Genomic DNA, 15545 nt, shown 5'->3' with positions numbered 1-15545 from the left:
ATATCTCAGGACCTACTCAACTGATATCGAAATTTGGTTTATAATATTATCTTCGAATTATTATATTCATATATAAGTATATATAAAATGAGCAAAATCAGACTGCAACCACGCCTACTTCACATATAGCACAACGTTAAATTGCATCTGTTTCTTCACTTTTCAGTGTACAAATCAAGCGTCAATTAATATTATATATCGGGATAAAATTTTGCACAAATAATTGGACCATAACTATGCAAGCCAACAGATACCGGAAATGTGGACTCCAGAGCTTATGGCTGACTTCTTACCGAAAATATCGATCAATGTGTGAGATATATAGTTGAAATAAGCAGAGAATAGCATCGGTTGAATCCGATCAATATTTCACACAGCTCTATATTCCTTATAGAAACATTTTCGAACTTTCGGCTGACTCTTTACCCCATATATTGGCCAATATGTAAGTTATATTAATTAAATTTAGTGAACGTGTTTTGCTCCTAACGTCGAACCTCTGTTCTTAAAATGAATAAAATCGGGTGAAAACTTGCTCTAGCCTCGATATAACTAATATTAGAATTTTCAAACATCCGGTTGACTTTACTCCTTATATATAGTATATGTACCTACATATTGTCGATGATATGTGAGGTACCTTAATGAAACTCAGAGAGCATCTGTGTCTGTTAATAATATGTAGTTATCCTAAAAGAGATAAAATCGGGTCAAAACTACACCTATCTCTCATATATGTACCTAGAAAAAGATTTTCTAACTTCCGGTTGGTCTTATCCCGTATGGGTCAATATATTTATAATATCAAAATTAACTGAAAGTATAATGTTAGATGTATTATGTATAGTTTAATGCCGAAAATATGAGACTTAAGTCTTCGAAATATCCCAACTCCCAAATACTATATATAACACAGCTTTACAAAAACAAAAATTTTTTTGTTGCCCTGGATATCTTACCAAATTTTATTGCTTTTAAGTGCCCGGATTACGACCTTATTCAGGAAAATATTGAATGTGCTATTGTTTTTATAGTAAAATAATTGCATGTCTAATATTTCGGTAATCATCGGCTTGTTATTAATAAAAATTTAGTCGTCCAGTCCTGATTAGGGTTCTGCGCACAGGGTTCTTACCGAAAATATGCGAAAAATTATGAGGAAAGCTTAAAGCTTCTAACAACACAAAGCTTTGAAATATCTAGAATTACAGTCTACCAAATGTCTTGTTTAACTCAATGAAAAATTCGCTTTCGCTTAAAAAGTAATTCGCATGGACTACCCAGAAGCAATGATGTCGCCAAATCAGTACAGTGTACCATTGGCTGTGAAGAAGGTGAAACATTTAACCAAAATAAATTTTTCAAAATGAACTCGGTGATTTATTACGTGATCGAGTAAGGAATGATAAAGCAGTTTGAGTATCAACTTAGACTATAACCGTAATGATCTGGATAAATTTTCGGATAATTTTGGAAATTATAGTAAGGAGCAGAGAGGGGTTCAACCAGGATCTAAAAGTGGTGGAAGGATGGTATCAAGGTTGTTGTTGGAAATAGAGATTTAAAAATAAACTAGAGTAAATCTTAAAATACATCGATAGTTTCATGAACTGTAGACACAAATATATCCAAAATCGATGTTATATCTAGGGCAACAAAACCATTGTAGACTAGTGTAATGAGCTTCGTTATTCTAACAAAAGTTATGCCGACCATTTCGTTCAGTGTGTGAGTTATATATTTATAAAATTGCTTGAAAATAAGTTCTAAAGTATACCTCAGCAATGTCAAAACTAATTCAATCAGCACATCCTGAATATGAATAAATTTGATCTAGACCTTAGTCTAAACCATATATGATTAATGTAATAAATTCCTATCCTCTTGTTGACGTTTTGCACATCACCTCAATATATAAAATTTAGCATCTTCTATTAAGTTTGTGTTAGATATATCTTATTTGATTTACTTTTCGCTGACGTGAAGTAAAATATAGAAATAAAACTAAATGAGTCTTGACCTAGAATATAACTTAATAAAATAGCAAATTTGATTGTAGTTCATTTACGATTTCATCGAACAATCAATACTAAATTCTTTGGCAACAATTTGAATATAAAGTTTTGCCAACCCCTAAAGGTATTTCTTCGGCTTTGATTCATGCAAGTTACAAGAGTGTAAAATGTTCGGTTACACCTGAACTTAGCCTTTTCTTACTTGTTCAATTGAAAGTTATTCCATGGAATTGACACCAACCCTATGTTATTATAAAGCGACCGAACCAACAAAACGGTGAAGCCATTTGAAAAGACCTTTTGTTATTTTAATGGACCTCACAACTCACGAGATTTTTCATCGTCGACTAATATCTGTCCTTAGATAAACTGTAGGTATCCCAATCAACATCCTTATGTTAAATTAAACAAGAGGGTGGCCAAGTCGATTTGTTTATCTAGAACAGCAGTCTCAAAGATGATAGTCACTAATGAAGAGTTCAAATTACAAAGTATGCGAATTTGAAAGTATCCCTAAATTGTTGCATAGTATTTGAGTTTTGTACTCGGAAGCTCCATCTATAATCGATCGCAAAGTTTCAGTAATTTAAAATAGACCACAACATAACTTACCAAATTTTGTACTAACTATACTATATACTCAAGTATATTTTTCTGACATAACTAAATTCGATGTTAGTGGAAGGAAAATTCATAGTTTCCCAATATAAATAATTAAAAATGCAAATTAAAAAAAAATATGTTTATACCTATATTAATAATATTTATACTTTATTAACCTAAATACTTTTCTAATTACCTTCTTCGAAAATCATCCGTTTGATCTTGATATATATTGGCAGCGCTGCCATGATGCGATCGTACTTGTGGTAAGACATTATGCGAAAGTGATAATTCTGTTGATTTTTTCAGATCCTGTCGGCTTCTACTTATTTGTTCACTAGACGGATGCATCGTATGAGAAGTTGGCGTTTATATAAATACATCTATACCACTCCTCAATAAATTATTGCTGGAATGAAAATAACAATACCGTTTTGAACAAAATGCTTCACTAGTAGTGAAAAATATCATTGTTATAGAAAATTAGGTTTATTATTAGTAAACATTTATGTTTAGTACTTGGTTTAGTATATAGTCGCCAATTTGAATCTAGTTTCTTTGTTAGTTATATGAAATTTGGTTCTCATCTCAAATTCTTTACAACAACATACAACAATTCGGCCAAAGATTTTCAACATAGCAGCATTCCTCTATATTATTTCGCTATAACAACAACAAGTTTGGATACATCGCTAAAGAACTAAATAAAAAACATTATCCTTAATGTCTAGTGTTCAGAGATAGAATTGTACTAGAGCCAGTAAAGAGGCAGACAAGAACGATAGAAATGAACCACTTTAACAATTAGTTTAAGTTAGCAAGCAAAGTGGAGATAATCTGATAGTTCTAACTACCTATAATGTCACTAGTTTGCAATCCTGTTGCGACTATTCTGTTAGAGGCTCTTGCTAATTTTGGGTTGATAAAACCGAAAATGATAGTAAAACGGGGTGTAGGGTTCAAACCACCACCATTTACCTAATTGACAAAAATAGCTATACGTGCTGGAAAATATTTGAACTGAAATTCGAAATCAGGACACCTCATACCCCCACATACCTCTTTGCACATCAGACGCAAATTTTTTCTTCAGATTTGTTGAGTAGTGTAATCAAAATTTAGTGTAGTTTACCACAATTATTTGAATGGCATAAAGCATTTAGTGAAGGTTGTGAAATCATCGAAAACTTGCCTCATTAGATTATTATAAAATTATTGTAATAAAAAAATTGGAAGTTTTTTCAAGAACGCTTACAAAATAAGGCGTTAGATTAAATTGAATTGGAAGTTGTATCCAACACTTTGAAAGTCCTTAACCTTCACCAATTTTCTGCAAATGAATAAAAATAGAAACATACACCTATATATACTACATACATATGTACATATGTATATGAGTATACAGGATTGAGTACATAAAATATTGAACTTGAATCCAATGCTCAAAAAATAATATTTTCCTTCTGAAAATTTTGTTATCTCAGTGTTTTTTGTTTTTTAGCTGTAACGCACACTAACATACATACGCACGTATGTATCTATGCGCCACATCTATGCCGCTGTGCATAAAAATAGAACGATTTCCGCGAATTCGAAATGAATAAGGAAGGATAACTACTCACCGTTGGCAAATTGACACTGATAGGAAACACTTTCAACACCAACACCACACTACAGCTGAGCGAAAAACACAAGCGCACAAACGCAAGCGCACCAACCACTGCGTTGAGTATGTTTGTGTGTACACTACTAGTATAACAATTTAGAATATTTTAAAATGCGGTTATGCGCTGTGGGTCCGGCATTAACACGGATTTCTATTTATTTAATTGCTTTTCGCAATAATTATGACTTTTATTTCACTTTTCTACAATTTTCATGCATTAAAAACACGCTTTCGATTTGCCACAGAATATTGATTATATAAATACACAAACAGGACTTTGCGCTGCGGCTCTCCACACAAGCAAAACGGCATCCAACAAAAAAATATAGGCAACACTGCGGGCCCAGAGCACGTTCTCCGGCTAAAATAAAGCACTTAACAACCTTCACTTCCAGGCTTTGCGCAACTTTTTTCAAAAATTTATGCTTTTTTGGAAAATTAATGTTTTGTTTTTTATTTAAAATTATCACTTTTTCGTATAGATATTGCAGAGATATATAATTTTTTTTGTTATAGCTGCTTGCAACTATGTTATGGATTTTACGATTTCTGGAATTTTAGCCAACAAACACAGCGAGTCGCCACTTTTTGTGTAGATATTGCCTTTACGTATGCCGTCGTATTCACCATGGCTTCCTTTACTCATTGCCGTTGGCTCTTTCTTTTGCTCCTGCTTATTCTGCTTCTTCTTTTGCTTCGTCGCTTGATTCTTTTACTGCCACTCTTACTGCCACTACCACTTTTAATTCGCTTTGCTGCTGCGGCTGCTTTACGCCAACATAAAATCAATATTGACCGCACAGCACATTTTTCAACTCACTTTTCCTGCACACCAAGCAAATTACACCAATTATTTTTTAAATGAATTATTTTCAAAAATATTATTTCGAAAAAAATATTCACAAAATTTCCATTCAAATGTTTTAGCGCTCCGAACCCGTTTATATACGTATATATGTTATATATGTATGTGTGTATATGTTTAACCGTTTAATCAGTAAGCGTTTATGTCGTGTATCCGCGTGCTCTCCGGCGCCAATCCAACTACTGAACCAAACGGCCAAAGTAACAAGCCATGTTGCTGCCTTCTCAGCCTGGCATCTCAAACAATGTTGTTGTTCACGTTGTTGTAGTTGTTCTTATTGTCATAAATGTTGGCTGTGCAGTGGTTAGCGCTTGGCCAAATCGATAGATTGCGCAGCGAGTGGTAAGATTGTGGAAACGAAACAAAACAAAGAAGTGGAAAGCAAAAAACCTCCGTGGAAAATTGTTTGCTTCTTGGTGGTGGCTTTTGCTTCCTGAGAGCGCCAGCAACCAGTTTTGTGCTGTACTAAGAGGCTGTTGCTCAAATCCAGTTTTGAGCGACACCTCACATGCAACATACATACACACACACACACCCATACACCTGCATACAATGGGAAACCAACAACAAAAGTTAGAATCATGCGCACTAACGTCATAACCCACGTTCAATAGCCAGCCAGTGGAGGAACCAAAAAAACTAAACAACAACAATGAATTGTAGATAGATAGGTAATTCTCTACACCCTCCGTTGCCATAGCGCGATGTGGTGGAAATATTTTTGGAAAATATGTTGTTGCTGTCAAAGCCACTGAGCTTCGGAGCGCCGAATTGGCGCTGAGCCGAGTTTGTACGCATACTATCGAAGATTCATATACACACATATTTACCAATACATTCACCAATAGACTCACCAAAACAACGGTAAGCAAATGCAGGTATCAGATCTACACCATTGAACTCCAATTAAATACCTCAAGCAGCAACAACAAACGAGAAATGCAAATGCAGCATGATTGTACAGGGGGCTTTTTTGGAAAAGTATTATATAGAATTTTTAAATGAAAATGTGTTGAAATTCGTCAACGATTGTTGGAAAAGGGAACATATTAATTTTTTTAACAGGACAAGTTTTATGTTAAATAGATTAAAATAGCTTTAGTCGATTTAAGCTTAGGTAGGTATTTTGACTTCTAGTGAAATTTCACCTACCTATTTTATGTAAATTTTATCCGAATTCGAAGCCACCAATTCAAATTTATTGTATTACTACTACAACTTTTGTTAAAAACCTAAGGTGGGACACTTAATATTTCATAACCTCTCTATTTCCTAACCTCTATTTGATGCAATTGATTAATATTCATAATATGTAAAAGCTTTACAATCCAATGCAATGCTAAGTCTCAAATAATTCACTTAGGATAACTTAAATTGTCCCTATTAACTTATGACATCTTGTATTAGTTCTACAAATGCCATCGGAGTCTTCAATAAGAAACAATCTATGTAATTTAACGCTTAATTCTAATCCCTAGTTACAAAATGTTAAAACATCAAAGCTGGGAATGTTAGCGGTGTTAGAAAGAGTACGTGCTTTCTGTTTGTTCAGCGAAGATCTTCAGTCTAAAGCTCCTTTTTCCGATTTTTGTAAGGTAGAACTAACGAATATGAGTTTGAGGTTATTAACATCAATAGATTGGGAAGCACCGACAATTGTATATTCTTGAAAAATAGTACAAGTAAGCTAAGAAAGATTTTCAAAGTCAAAATCGTATAAATCGTATACAGGTGCAAGTTATATCAACTTTATGTATAACAAAATTAATCGATCAACGGTTTGTATCCAACGGAAAACGTTTTACTACTTGTATGTAGTCTTTCCAGCCACGTTGTTCGATATAATCAACTTACTAGTCGAATTTAGGTTATTTAATAAGGCAAAACGAATTTTTCTGAAGATCTTTATCATGATTTTGATCGGTCAGCTTGTATGACATATTTATGCCTTAGTAGTCCGATCTATACAATATTTTTGGATACTGTAGCGCATAGGATAATAATTTATATAATAAAAAATATATATAATGATTCGATATCGGCGGTTTTGACAAATGAGCAGTTTTTTGAGGAGAAAAAGATTTCAGATCAATGTATCAAAAATTGAAAAACTAATAATTTATATTTATATTTATACTTTATAAAACCTCCGATGTTCCCTTCTAGGTGTTACAAACTTCGTGGCCAACTTAATATATCCATTTTAGAGTATACAAAATTTATTGGAAACTTGGTATTTTTCGAATAATTGCACAAAATTATTTATGTTATGGAATAATCCTATTTAATCCTACTTGAAAACTCAACTATACTCACTTAAATTATGATCGACAAGATAGATCACGCTATTTGAACTTGTATTAATTTTTTTTAGCTCGAGAGCAAATGCAATTATAGAACCTGCGGAAGCGTTTTGTTATATGAAGCACAAGTTTCAATCGAATTATTCGAAACCGTAGTTATGTCATTCGATTGTTCGTGGTTTTGAATTTCGACCTAGACAAAGCCTAAACTTATAAAAAAAACCTTTTACAACGCCCCTCGGATCATACAGCCGGCATTATAACAGGCTCCTCATGAGAATAAATTTGGGAATGGTTTTTACACCTCCAATAAGAATACATGTAAGAAAGACTATACTGAGACAGCTAAATACTTTCAGGACCTAATATTTACACTTTATAGAAAAAGGAAGTTCGACTAAAGCATCGAAATGTCGTAACAGTCTTGTTATTTCAATTTATTGCTTGGATATGCAGTACTTCAATTTAATTTAAGAATTCTTATCCCTAAAACGTATTCAACCACTGTAACCCCTTTTTCAAAAGAATGCACTTGATTTTTTGTACATACGTTTAGACATAAATATTGACATACTTATAAACATATAATTTCCATCATATTACCTGCAAATATGCTGACAGCGGTGCTCATGCATAAAAAGGTGTCCTCTCATATCTGCTTGTAAAAATACCATATGTATGTAGGCATGTCTACAAGTGTGTGTGCGCTCACACATGTTCTCTTTGTAGAATATACAATGTAGAGACATTCATCTGCATTTTACCAACATTTCAGTCTACTCACCACGATTTTTGCGCGTAACTCTAATTGTTTGGTAGTACCTGGCAGGTATGTATTAAGATAAGTGCATGAACCCAGCCACAAGTGGAACTCAAATATTTATTTGTATTTTTGGCCGCAAAGCCTAAGTTCGAAATTCATCTAAGTTATTTCATATGCATATAAGAATAATTCATTGATTTTCACATGATTTCCAAATAATGGCTTTTCTAAAAAACCTTAAAATCTGCGTTTTTTCAGCGAAGGCCAGAACTTAAAAAACATTTCATTCCAACGGTATCGGAAAGTATGAAACTATGCTTACATTGATGTTGTTTATAGTTACGCTTGAATGTGTTTAACTCAAGCTCCACCCAGAAAAGTAGTGGTTTTAATAGGTGATTGATCTCCAGTAAATTTTAATTGGCGTTTCTTTGGAGTGAGTGTATTGAGGATCCATGTATTGTTCAAAACTACAAATTCGTGCAAAAAGTCTTGGCGATTCCTTTCGACGCAGTTAATAGCCCATTGAAATATGTATATTCAAATTACAAAATAGTTCCCGATTTCCTTGCCGTAGCCAATGAAATATGTACATTTGTGCATCCGAAAAAATCTGTTAGAACTCTCGTTGAATTATCAAATTATAGTAGTCAGTAGTAGTTAAATTATTTTCCACCGATGTCTTTTAACATAATTTGGTGGCGTATCTACACTCACCGGGTTGAAAGGTGGAATATTTCAAGGTCCTCAAATACGGCAATTAATGAACGATACAAGTCAAGATTAAAACTGTTCCGGAAATTGAAGCTTGGAAAAGGTGTGTGTTGATAGTAGAAAATTTTCTAGGCAACCACTGAGTACCGAATTATGAAGAAATTGTGCAATATGCTTACAAACTGTCAGACTCTAGGAGCAAATTTGAGCATCAAGTTAGACCATCTCCGTAAAAATATGGATACATTTTCGGATAATTTTGGAAATAATAGTGAAGGTATCAATGTTGATGGGATCGTCACATGATGGCAGATTACTGATAGTTTTTAAAAAAGATTGTGGACTGGAAAATTATAAGAGAAAAGCCCATAAAAGACGTTTTATTAAAATATGACATACAGGTTGGCTAACATATAGCACTACTAGCTCCAAATTTTTTTTTCTCAAGTTGGTACATCTGTCGTGAGAACGTACAAAGTTGCAAGTCATTCTGTCAATTAATTCTTTACTTACAAGCCATTTGAAGTTGACGTGACAGAGTATTTTTTTAATATGAAAAAAAGAAAATATTGCGCAGTGATTAGATTCTTTGTTTTAAAAGGTTTAAAAGCAAAGGAAATTTATAAACAATTGTTAGAAGTGTATAAGGAGTGCTGACCTTCAAAACGCTCCGTTGAATTTTGGGCTGATGAATTTAAACGTGATCGTACTAGGCCTGAAGACGATCCACGCGAAGGACGACCAAAAACCGCAACCACACCAGAAATCATTGAGCAAGTTCATAATATTGTTAGTGAATATCCAAGTTTGACTAAGTGTGAAATTGCTAATGCCATAGGCATCTTAGACGAATGAGTACATCATATTTTATATGGAGAATTACATATGAAAGAGATGTTTGGAAAGTTTGTGCCTCACATGTTAACAATTCAACAAAAACTGGATTGAAAACAAATTTCTCAGCATAATTTGGAGCGTTTTAAGCAGAACAAAACCGATTTCTTGCGTCTTTTATAACTATAGAGGAGACTTGGAACTACCACCATGATCCTAAATTGAAACAAGAACGTTTACAGTGGACTGAAGTTGGTTGTTCAGCTCCAACGATCAGCAAAGAAGGTTATGGCATCAGTTTTTTGGGATGCAAAAAGAAATTTGTTGATGATTATCTGCAGATAGGTAAAATAAGCAACTCTGAAGATTATTGCAGCCTTTTGGGTCAGCTTTATGAAAAAATTTGTGACAAAAGATCTAGTTTGCAGCACAAAAAAATCATTTTTCATGAAGACAATGCACCTGCTCACAAACGTGTTTTAACAATGACACAATTCAACGAATTGAAGTACGAATTGCGTCAGCATTCGCCGTATTCACCAGGTTTGGCTCCCAGCGACTACTACCTTTTCAGAAACCTGATAAAATTCCTTCGCGTTTTTCGTCGAATGAAGTAGCTATTAGAGCCGTAGACAGGTATTAGGGATGGCGTAAAATTAGTGGAAGATAATTGGAATAAGTGTATTGAAGTTAAGGGAGACTATATTGAATAAAGAAATACAATTCGTACCAAAAACAATATTTTTTCATTTCGAGCGCAGAAATTTTTCAACCAACCTGTATGTTTTCGACATTTATCTCTCTGTTTACGATACCTCTTTATTTTTCACAAACTGATATTACAAAAATTTCAGTTATTTGTTTCATGTTTTCTGATTTTTGTAACGTAAAATGAAAAAAAGAGATATAAAAAATAGTTTCATGAACTTCAAAATTGAACTTATGTATATCTAGGGCAACAAAACCACTGTAGACCAGTGAAATTAATAATATCTTACAAACAACAATATTACATATTTTATAAAAGAATATACAAGCTTGTTAGGTGTTACCCACCGTTAATAATATTTTAATTCGTTATAATCAGTGGGACTTTAAACAAGGAGAATATATCAATGCCTGTTACTTGTGCTTCATCTTTTCAATATCCAAGGAAAGCACCTGCATTGATTGACAGAAAATCTTAATTGTCTGAACATTTATTCAAAGACCTAATGACATTAACTTACCATTAAAAAACCGAAGTGAATCATTGAATGACATTCATGAGAGCATGGTTGAAAATCACTAAATATTCCCAAATTTGACAATTAGATGTTTTTCGATGCGATGTAAGATGGTGTCAATTAATTTTTCGTTCTTAGTATAACAATTAAGAAGTGTCTTTGGATACCTGAAAGGACATGAATTTACATCAGATACAGCCGGCTCAAAAAAGTCAGCGACTGCGCTGTGTCGATTAAATACAATTGTCTATGTTATAAGAATTCTCCAAGCGATATTTTTTCACTTACTAAAAGTGTATGTATGTATGTAGAACAATTATATGAAAAAGATAAGGCAACGATCTCACGATTTTGTTGAACTTGTGAATCAAAACACGATGTACTTGTAGTTTAACAATCTTAAGCCACGAAAGGATCTACGAGATTGATACAAAAGTTAAGGAAGTACAGAGGTTTTCTAAAAACATAATGTTGGAAAATGTAGAATTAAAAAATATAAGTTTTGAAGCACTGTTTTCTACTTTACCAAAATGAAAAAAAACACAATGATTCTTTATCTTAGACTTTTATTAAATCAAAAAACTGAATCAAAAATAAAGAAAACGCTTATAATTCGTTAAATATTTCACGCAACTTCGTAATACGTCGGATTTTTAACCATGGAAGACGAGTAAGTGTTAAATCAGATTTTAAGCAGCATATGCGTAATCCTATGGTTCTTACAGAAAAGAAAACACTTGTCCACGAATGTATGGCCACCTGTGCAAATTCCATTGGCGCGGAATCGTACTACTTGTAACACCGTTTCTATTACTGCCACTTATAATACCAAGCTATGAAAGGGTATGCAATGCATTCATCACCGTGGTCCCATAATTTATATGTTTGAATTTTTATTTTTGTAGCACTTGCGTTGCCTATACATATTCTCTCTCATGTCCATCTATTGGCTAACAACTGCTGTACCGTTACAAGTGACCGGTTTATTGCCATTTGTATTGCTGCCATTTCTGGGCCTTATGGTAAGAACTCTCACAGTTATAGCCGCCCTTAGCTAACATATGGTACATAGATAAATATTTCGTTTTTAATATTTGAAGGATTCGACTCCGGCGTGTAAACAGTACTTTACGGTACCGTTAGTTATTTTCATAGGAGGCGTTATGGTGGGTCTAAGCATCGAATCCAGTAATTTGGGTAAACGTGTGGCGCTCGGTTTATTAACAATGCTGGGTGTTAGTCCAAAGCGGTAACTATATAAATATAGTTATATAAATTTATTACCTCCCGAAATTATATTTCCAATTTAATTCAAAGTGTCATCCTTGCTCTCATATTAACCACTGGTTTCATCTCCATGTGGATGCAGAACACAATGACTACGGCATTGATGTTACCCCTAGTGAAGGCAATACTCGACGAATTTGAGTCGGTAAGTTGGTCAAAAAAAACTTTGAGCTCTGCACGGTTTATGATTTAATACCGTTTCTAGGGCGGTCTAAGAATCAAAGAGGACAAAAAGCCTGAACAAGCCGAGGAGTGCGTAAAATGTTTTTATAAATTGGTTGATTATTTCTTGAAATTCAAAATTTTGTTTACAGAAATAGAGAGTCCTCACATATTGCCACCGGTTATTACTTGGCTGTATGTTATTCGGCAACGATTGGTGGCTGTGCAACTTTAATTGGTACTTCCACAAATATAGCAACAAAAGGTATATATGAAAAGTGAGTATTGCTTGAAGCCTTTGAATTAAAAAAAAGTAATATTCGTAAATTTTCGTAAGGAACCTCTGTGATCATTAGAGGGGTACAAAGAATTTTGATTACCGTGAGCGTATTCACCACTTATCTTGTTATCATTTTTTGTTGATTTTCTCCAACTTTTTTGCTTTGCATTGTTGATTGTAAATAAGATTTGTCTGGTTTAAATATTTACTTTTACTTTCAGTTTATTTGTGAATACCACGGACATCATAGACTTCCCCAAAGCGTTGGCATACAATGTTCCTTGGGTGCTAGTAGCCTTGGTGCTCTTGTACTTCACACTTTTAATGACACATTTCGGTCTTTTTCGTCCAAAAAGTGAAACCGGTGCAGCACTTTCTAGTTTCACAAAAAGTTCTAACGATATTGCGACTGCGGTTAAACAGAAATTCGAGGACATGGGTCCGATGAGCATTCATGAAATCCAAGTTGCTATAGTAACTGCACTCATGATATTTTTACTTACATTTCAATCACCTGGAATTATAACGGGATGGGCTGACCATATGAGTAAGGAAGGGTGAGTGAAGTTATTTTTAAATACAATTGTTTTTTAATATTTCGGATTTATTGTAGTTATGATAGATGTATTAGTATTATTATTACGTGTTGAAACACTTGTTCCATCTGTGTATCTTTGCCACATTTCCGATATTTTAGACAAGTCAGTAAGATTGGCAGCAAATGGTTGGGATAGATCATTACGACTTATCCGCGATCGAGATATAGCACTTGGATGATTTGGAGCCGCTCATATATTGTGAAAGCGTACAGAGCTCAACACAAATCTACCAGACTAAGCGACTAACTTTAATACCAAACAAGTCGCATGTTATCCAGGCAACTGTGACCGTTAAGACTGGACAATTTTTCCCTTTTCCTCATTTAAACTAAGGGCACACAATCTCTAACTAGTTTGAGCTCTGTGGCAATAACGCTTCGCTGCTATCGAAGTGAGCGCCTTCCTGAATAAGGCGACATTTGAAAGAAGTTCATTCACAGCATCCACATCTGCAATACTATAAAATACGGCAGGCTGGAACTACAATTGAAATATAGTTTCCGTTATGAGACACTCCAACTACATTCTCCATTGGTTTAGTAAAAACATTTATATATCTATATCTTCTATGAAGATGGGTATTGGATATATAAAAGTTCAAACTATTATCACGCCCAATCTAGGAAACTCTTCATTTTGAAATTTCTGCATTTGTTTCTTTTTATCCAGTTATTACATTTCGTTTCAGTTTTATTAAAGGAGCTACCCCAATGATTGCCGTGGTCGTGCTGCTCTTTTATTTTCCAGCAGGATATACATTCTTCAAATTCTGTTGTGGCAAAGGTAAATTAACGCCTATATTATACAAAATATTAAAAACTTTCTAATAGAACCTTTGTACATACTTTTTTTTAGGCCCTTTCCCACATAGCGCTGAGAAGCCTTTACTCTCATGGAAATACGTTAATAACAACTTTCCTTGGGGCATCGTTTTTGTCTTAGGTATATTCATAACCAAATATTATATATATGTATATACCTATATATATATGTATATGCATATAGATATGCTTGAAATTATATCTGATATATAATATGTGTAAGTATCGCAGGAACTTGGATACTCATGTCGTTTTACATTTCCAGGTGGCGGTTTCGCGTTGTCAAAAACATTTATTCAGTCAGGGTTATCTCTGTGGCTTGCTGATAAAGTGTCTGTATTTAACGGATTGCCACTTCCGATTTTACAGTTATTTTCTCTATTGGTTTCGGCATTTTTAACGACATTCACTTTGAACACGGGCGTGTGTAATATAGTGGTACCAATTATAGCCGAAATTGTAAGTAAAGCACAACATTGATGAGAATTACTATGATTATATGCTTATCATTGGCTCTAAATCTAAAACTATACTTTTGGACGTACACAGCTGTAATTAGATCTATCAAATTTCGGTTCACACTTTGTGCAAGCTTTTTGTGCTCACATATTTGATTCAAAGAGGCTTTCAGATCGAAGATGAGAATAGCAAAACCAACAATATGGTTATAGTGAGAGCTCTCACAAATGAATAGACAGCCAAACTCTATTCCCCCCGACATAGACTTCAATAAATACTTTCAAATAACGTTTTTATATAGAAAGCCATAGGGAAAAGCTAATGTAACAAGTAAGACTCAATCTAGACAGACGACTACAAAATGAGATGTACACATCCTCTGAGTAAATGAATATCTCTCACTCTCCTTTAAAGAGCTTACTGCTAGTATCCTAGTTTTAATATTTAGCTTAATTTCAGGCACGTAATGCTAAAACGCATCCACTAAATTTGGTATATCCAGCTGGCCTGGGTTGCTGTGTCGCTTTCCTTTTACCCATCAGTACGCCACCTAATGCTCTTGTAGCTGAACAAGCTAACATAAGTTGGAAGAAAATGGCACGTCCAAAACTTATCTATATAATTATTTTTCTTAGTTCTTCTGACCAATAATATCTCACTTTCTTTTTACAGTTTCTTGCCGGTCTAATCCCAACATTTACATCCATAATTCTCATCTATCTGAATTCTATATCTTGGCACTACATTGTATTTCCAGAAACTAAAGACTATCCTGCTTGGGCTGATCTTCAAAAGAAGTAAGGACAAACTTTCAACGGTTCTCATTTCAACGCATTTGAATAATTTATTTTTACGTCATCGCTCGTTTTCATGCTGTTATGTTAAATCACTTGTTAACTCTTATAAAACGAATAAATATACGACATTTCCTTCAGTATCCAAAATGTT

General features: G+C 33.9%; 2 protein-coding genes across 3 annotated transcripts in view; one reads left to right on the top strand and one right to left on the bottom strand.

Annotated features, from left to right (window-relative positions):
- wnd (Mitogen-activated protein kinase kinase kinase 13 wallenda) overlaps positions 1-5618 on the bottom strand; it is a 32718-nt gene extending 27100 nt beyond the window's left edge. Inside the window, exons 1-2 of the mRNA XM_014233059.3 lie at positions 4241-5618; positions 2815-3027 (exon numbers count right to left, since the gene is read on the bottom strand). Coding sequence (XP_014088534.2) covers positions 2815-2969 — 155 coding nt within the window. The 5' untranslated portion in view covers positions 2970-3027; positions 4241-5618. The remainder of the gene's footprint in view (positions 1-2814; positions 3028-4240) is intronic.
- Positions 5619-11231: 5613 nt separating this feature from the next.
- Positions 11232-15535, top strand: LOC106616399 (protein I'm not dead yet). Of its 2 annotated transcripts, XM_014233048.3 has the most exons (13): positions 11239-11659; positions 11715-11832; positions 11895-12011; positions 12090-12238; positions 12307-12421; positions 12482-12528; positions 12591-12716; positions 12940-13275; positions 14006-14100; positions 14173-14259; positions 14404-14597; positions 15057-15194; positions 15270-15535. In XM_014233048.3, the coding sequence occupies exons 1-13, from the start codon at positions 11649-11651 to the stop codon at positions 15396-15398; spliced, it is 1662 nt and encodes a 553-aa protein (XP_014088523.1). In that variant the 5' UTR covers positions 11239-11648; the 3' UTR covers positions 15399-15535. The 2 variants fall into 2 exon arrangements, with proteins under 2 accessions (XP_014088524.1, XP_014088523.1); XM_014233049.3 differs by lacking the exon at positions 15057-15194 and having other exon boundaries at positions 11232-11659.
- Positions 15536-15545: the final 10 nt, after the last annotated feature.

This window comes from Bactrocera oleae, chromosome 6, assembly GCF_042242935.1.
Source record: "Bactrocera oleae isolate idBacOlea1 chromosome 6, idBacOlea1, whole genome shotgun sequence".
Lineage (NCBI taxonomy): Eukaryota > Metazoa > Arthropoda > Insecta > Diptera > Tephritidae > Bactrocera > Bactrocera oleae.
This window is presented reverse-complemented; position numbering and strand designations above follow the sequence as displayed.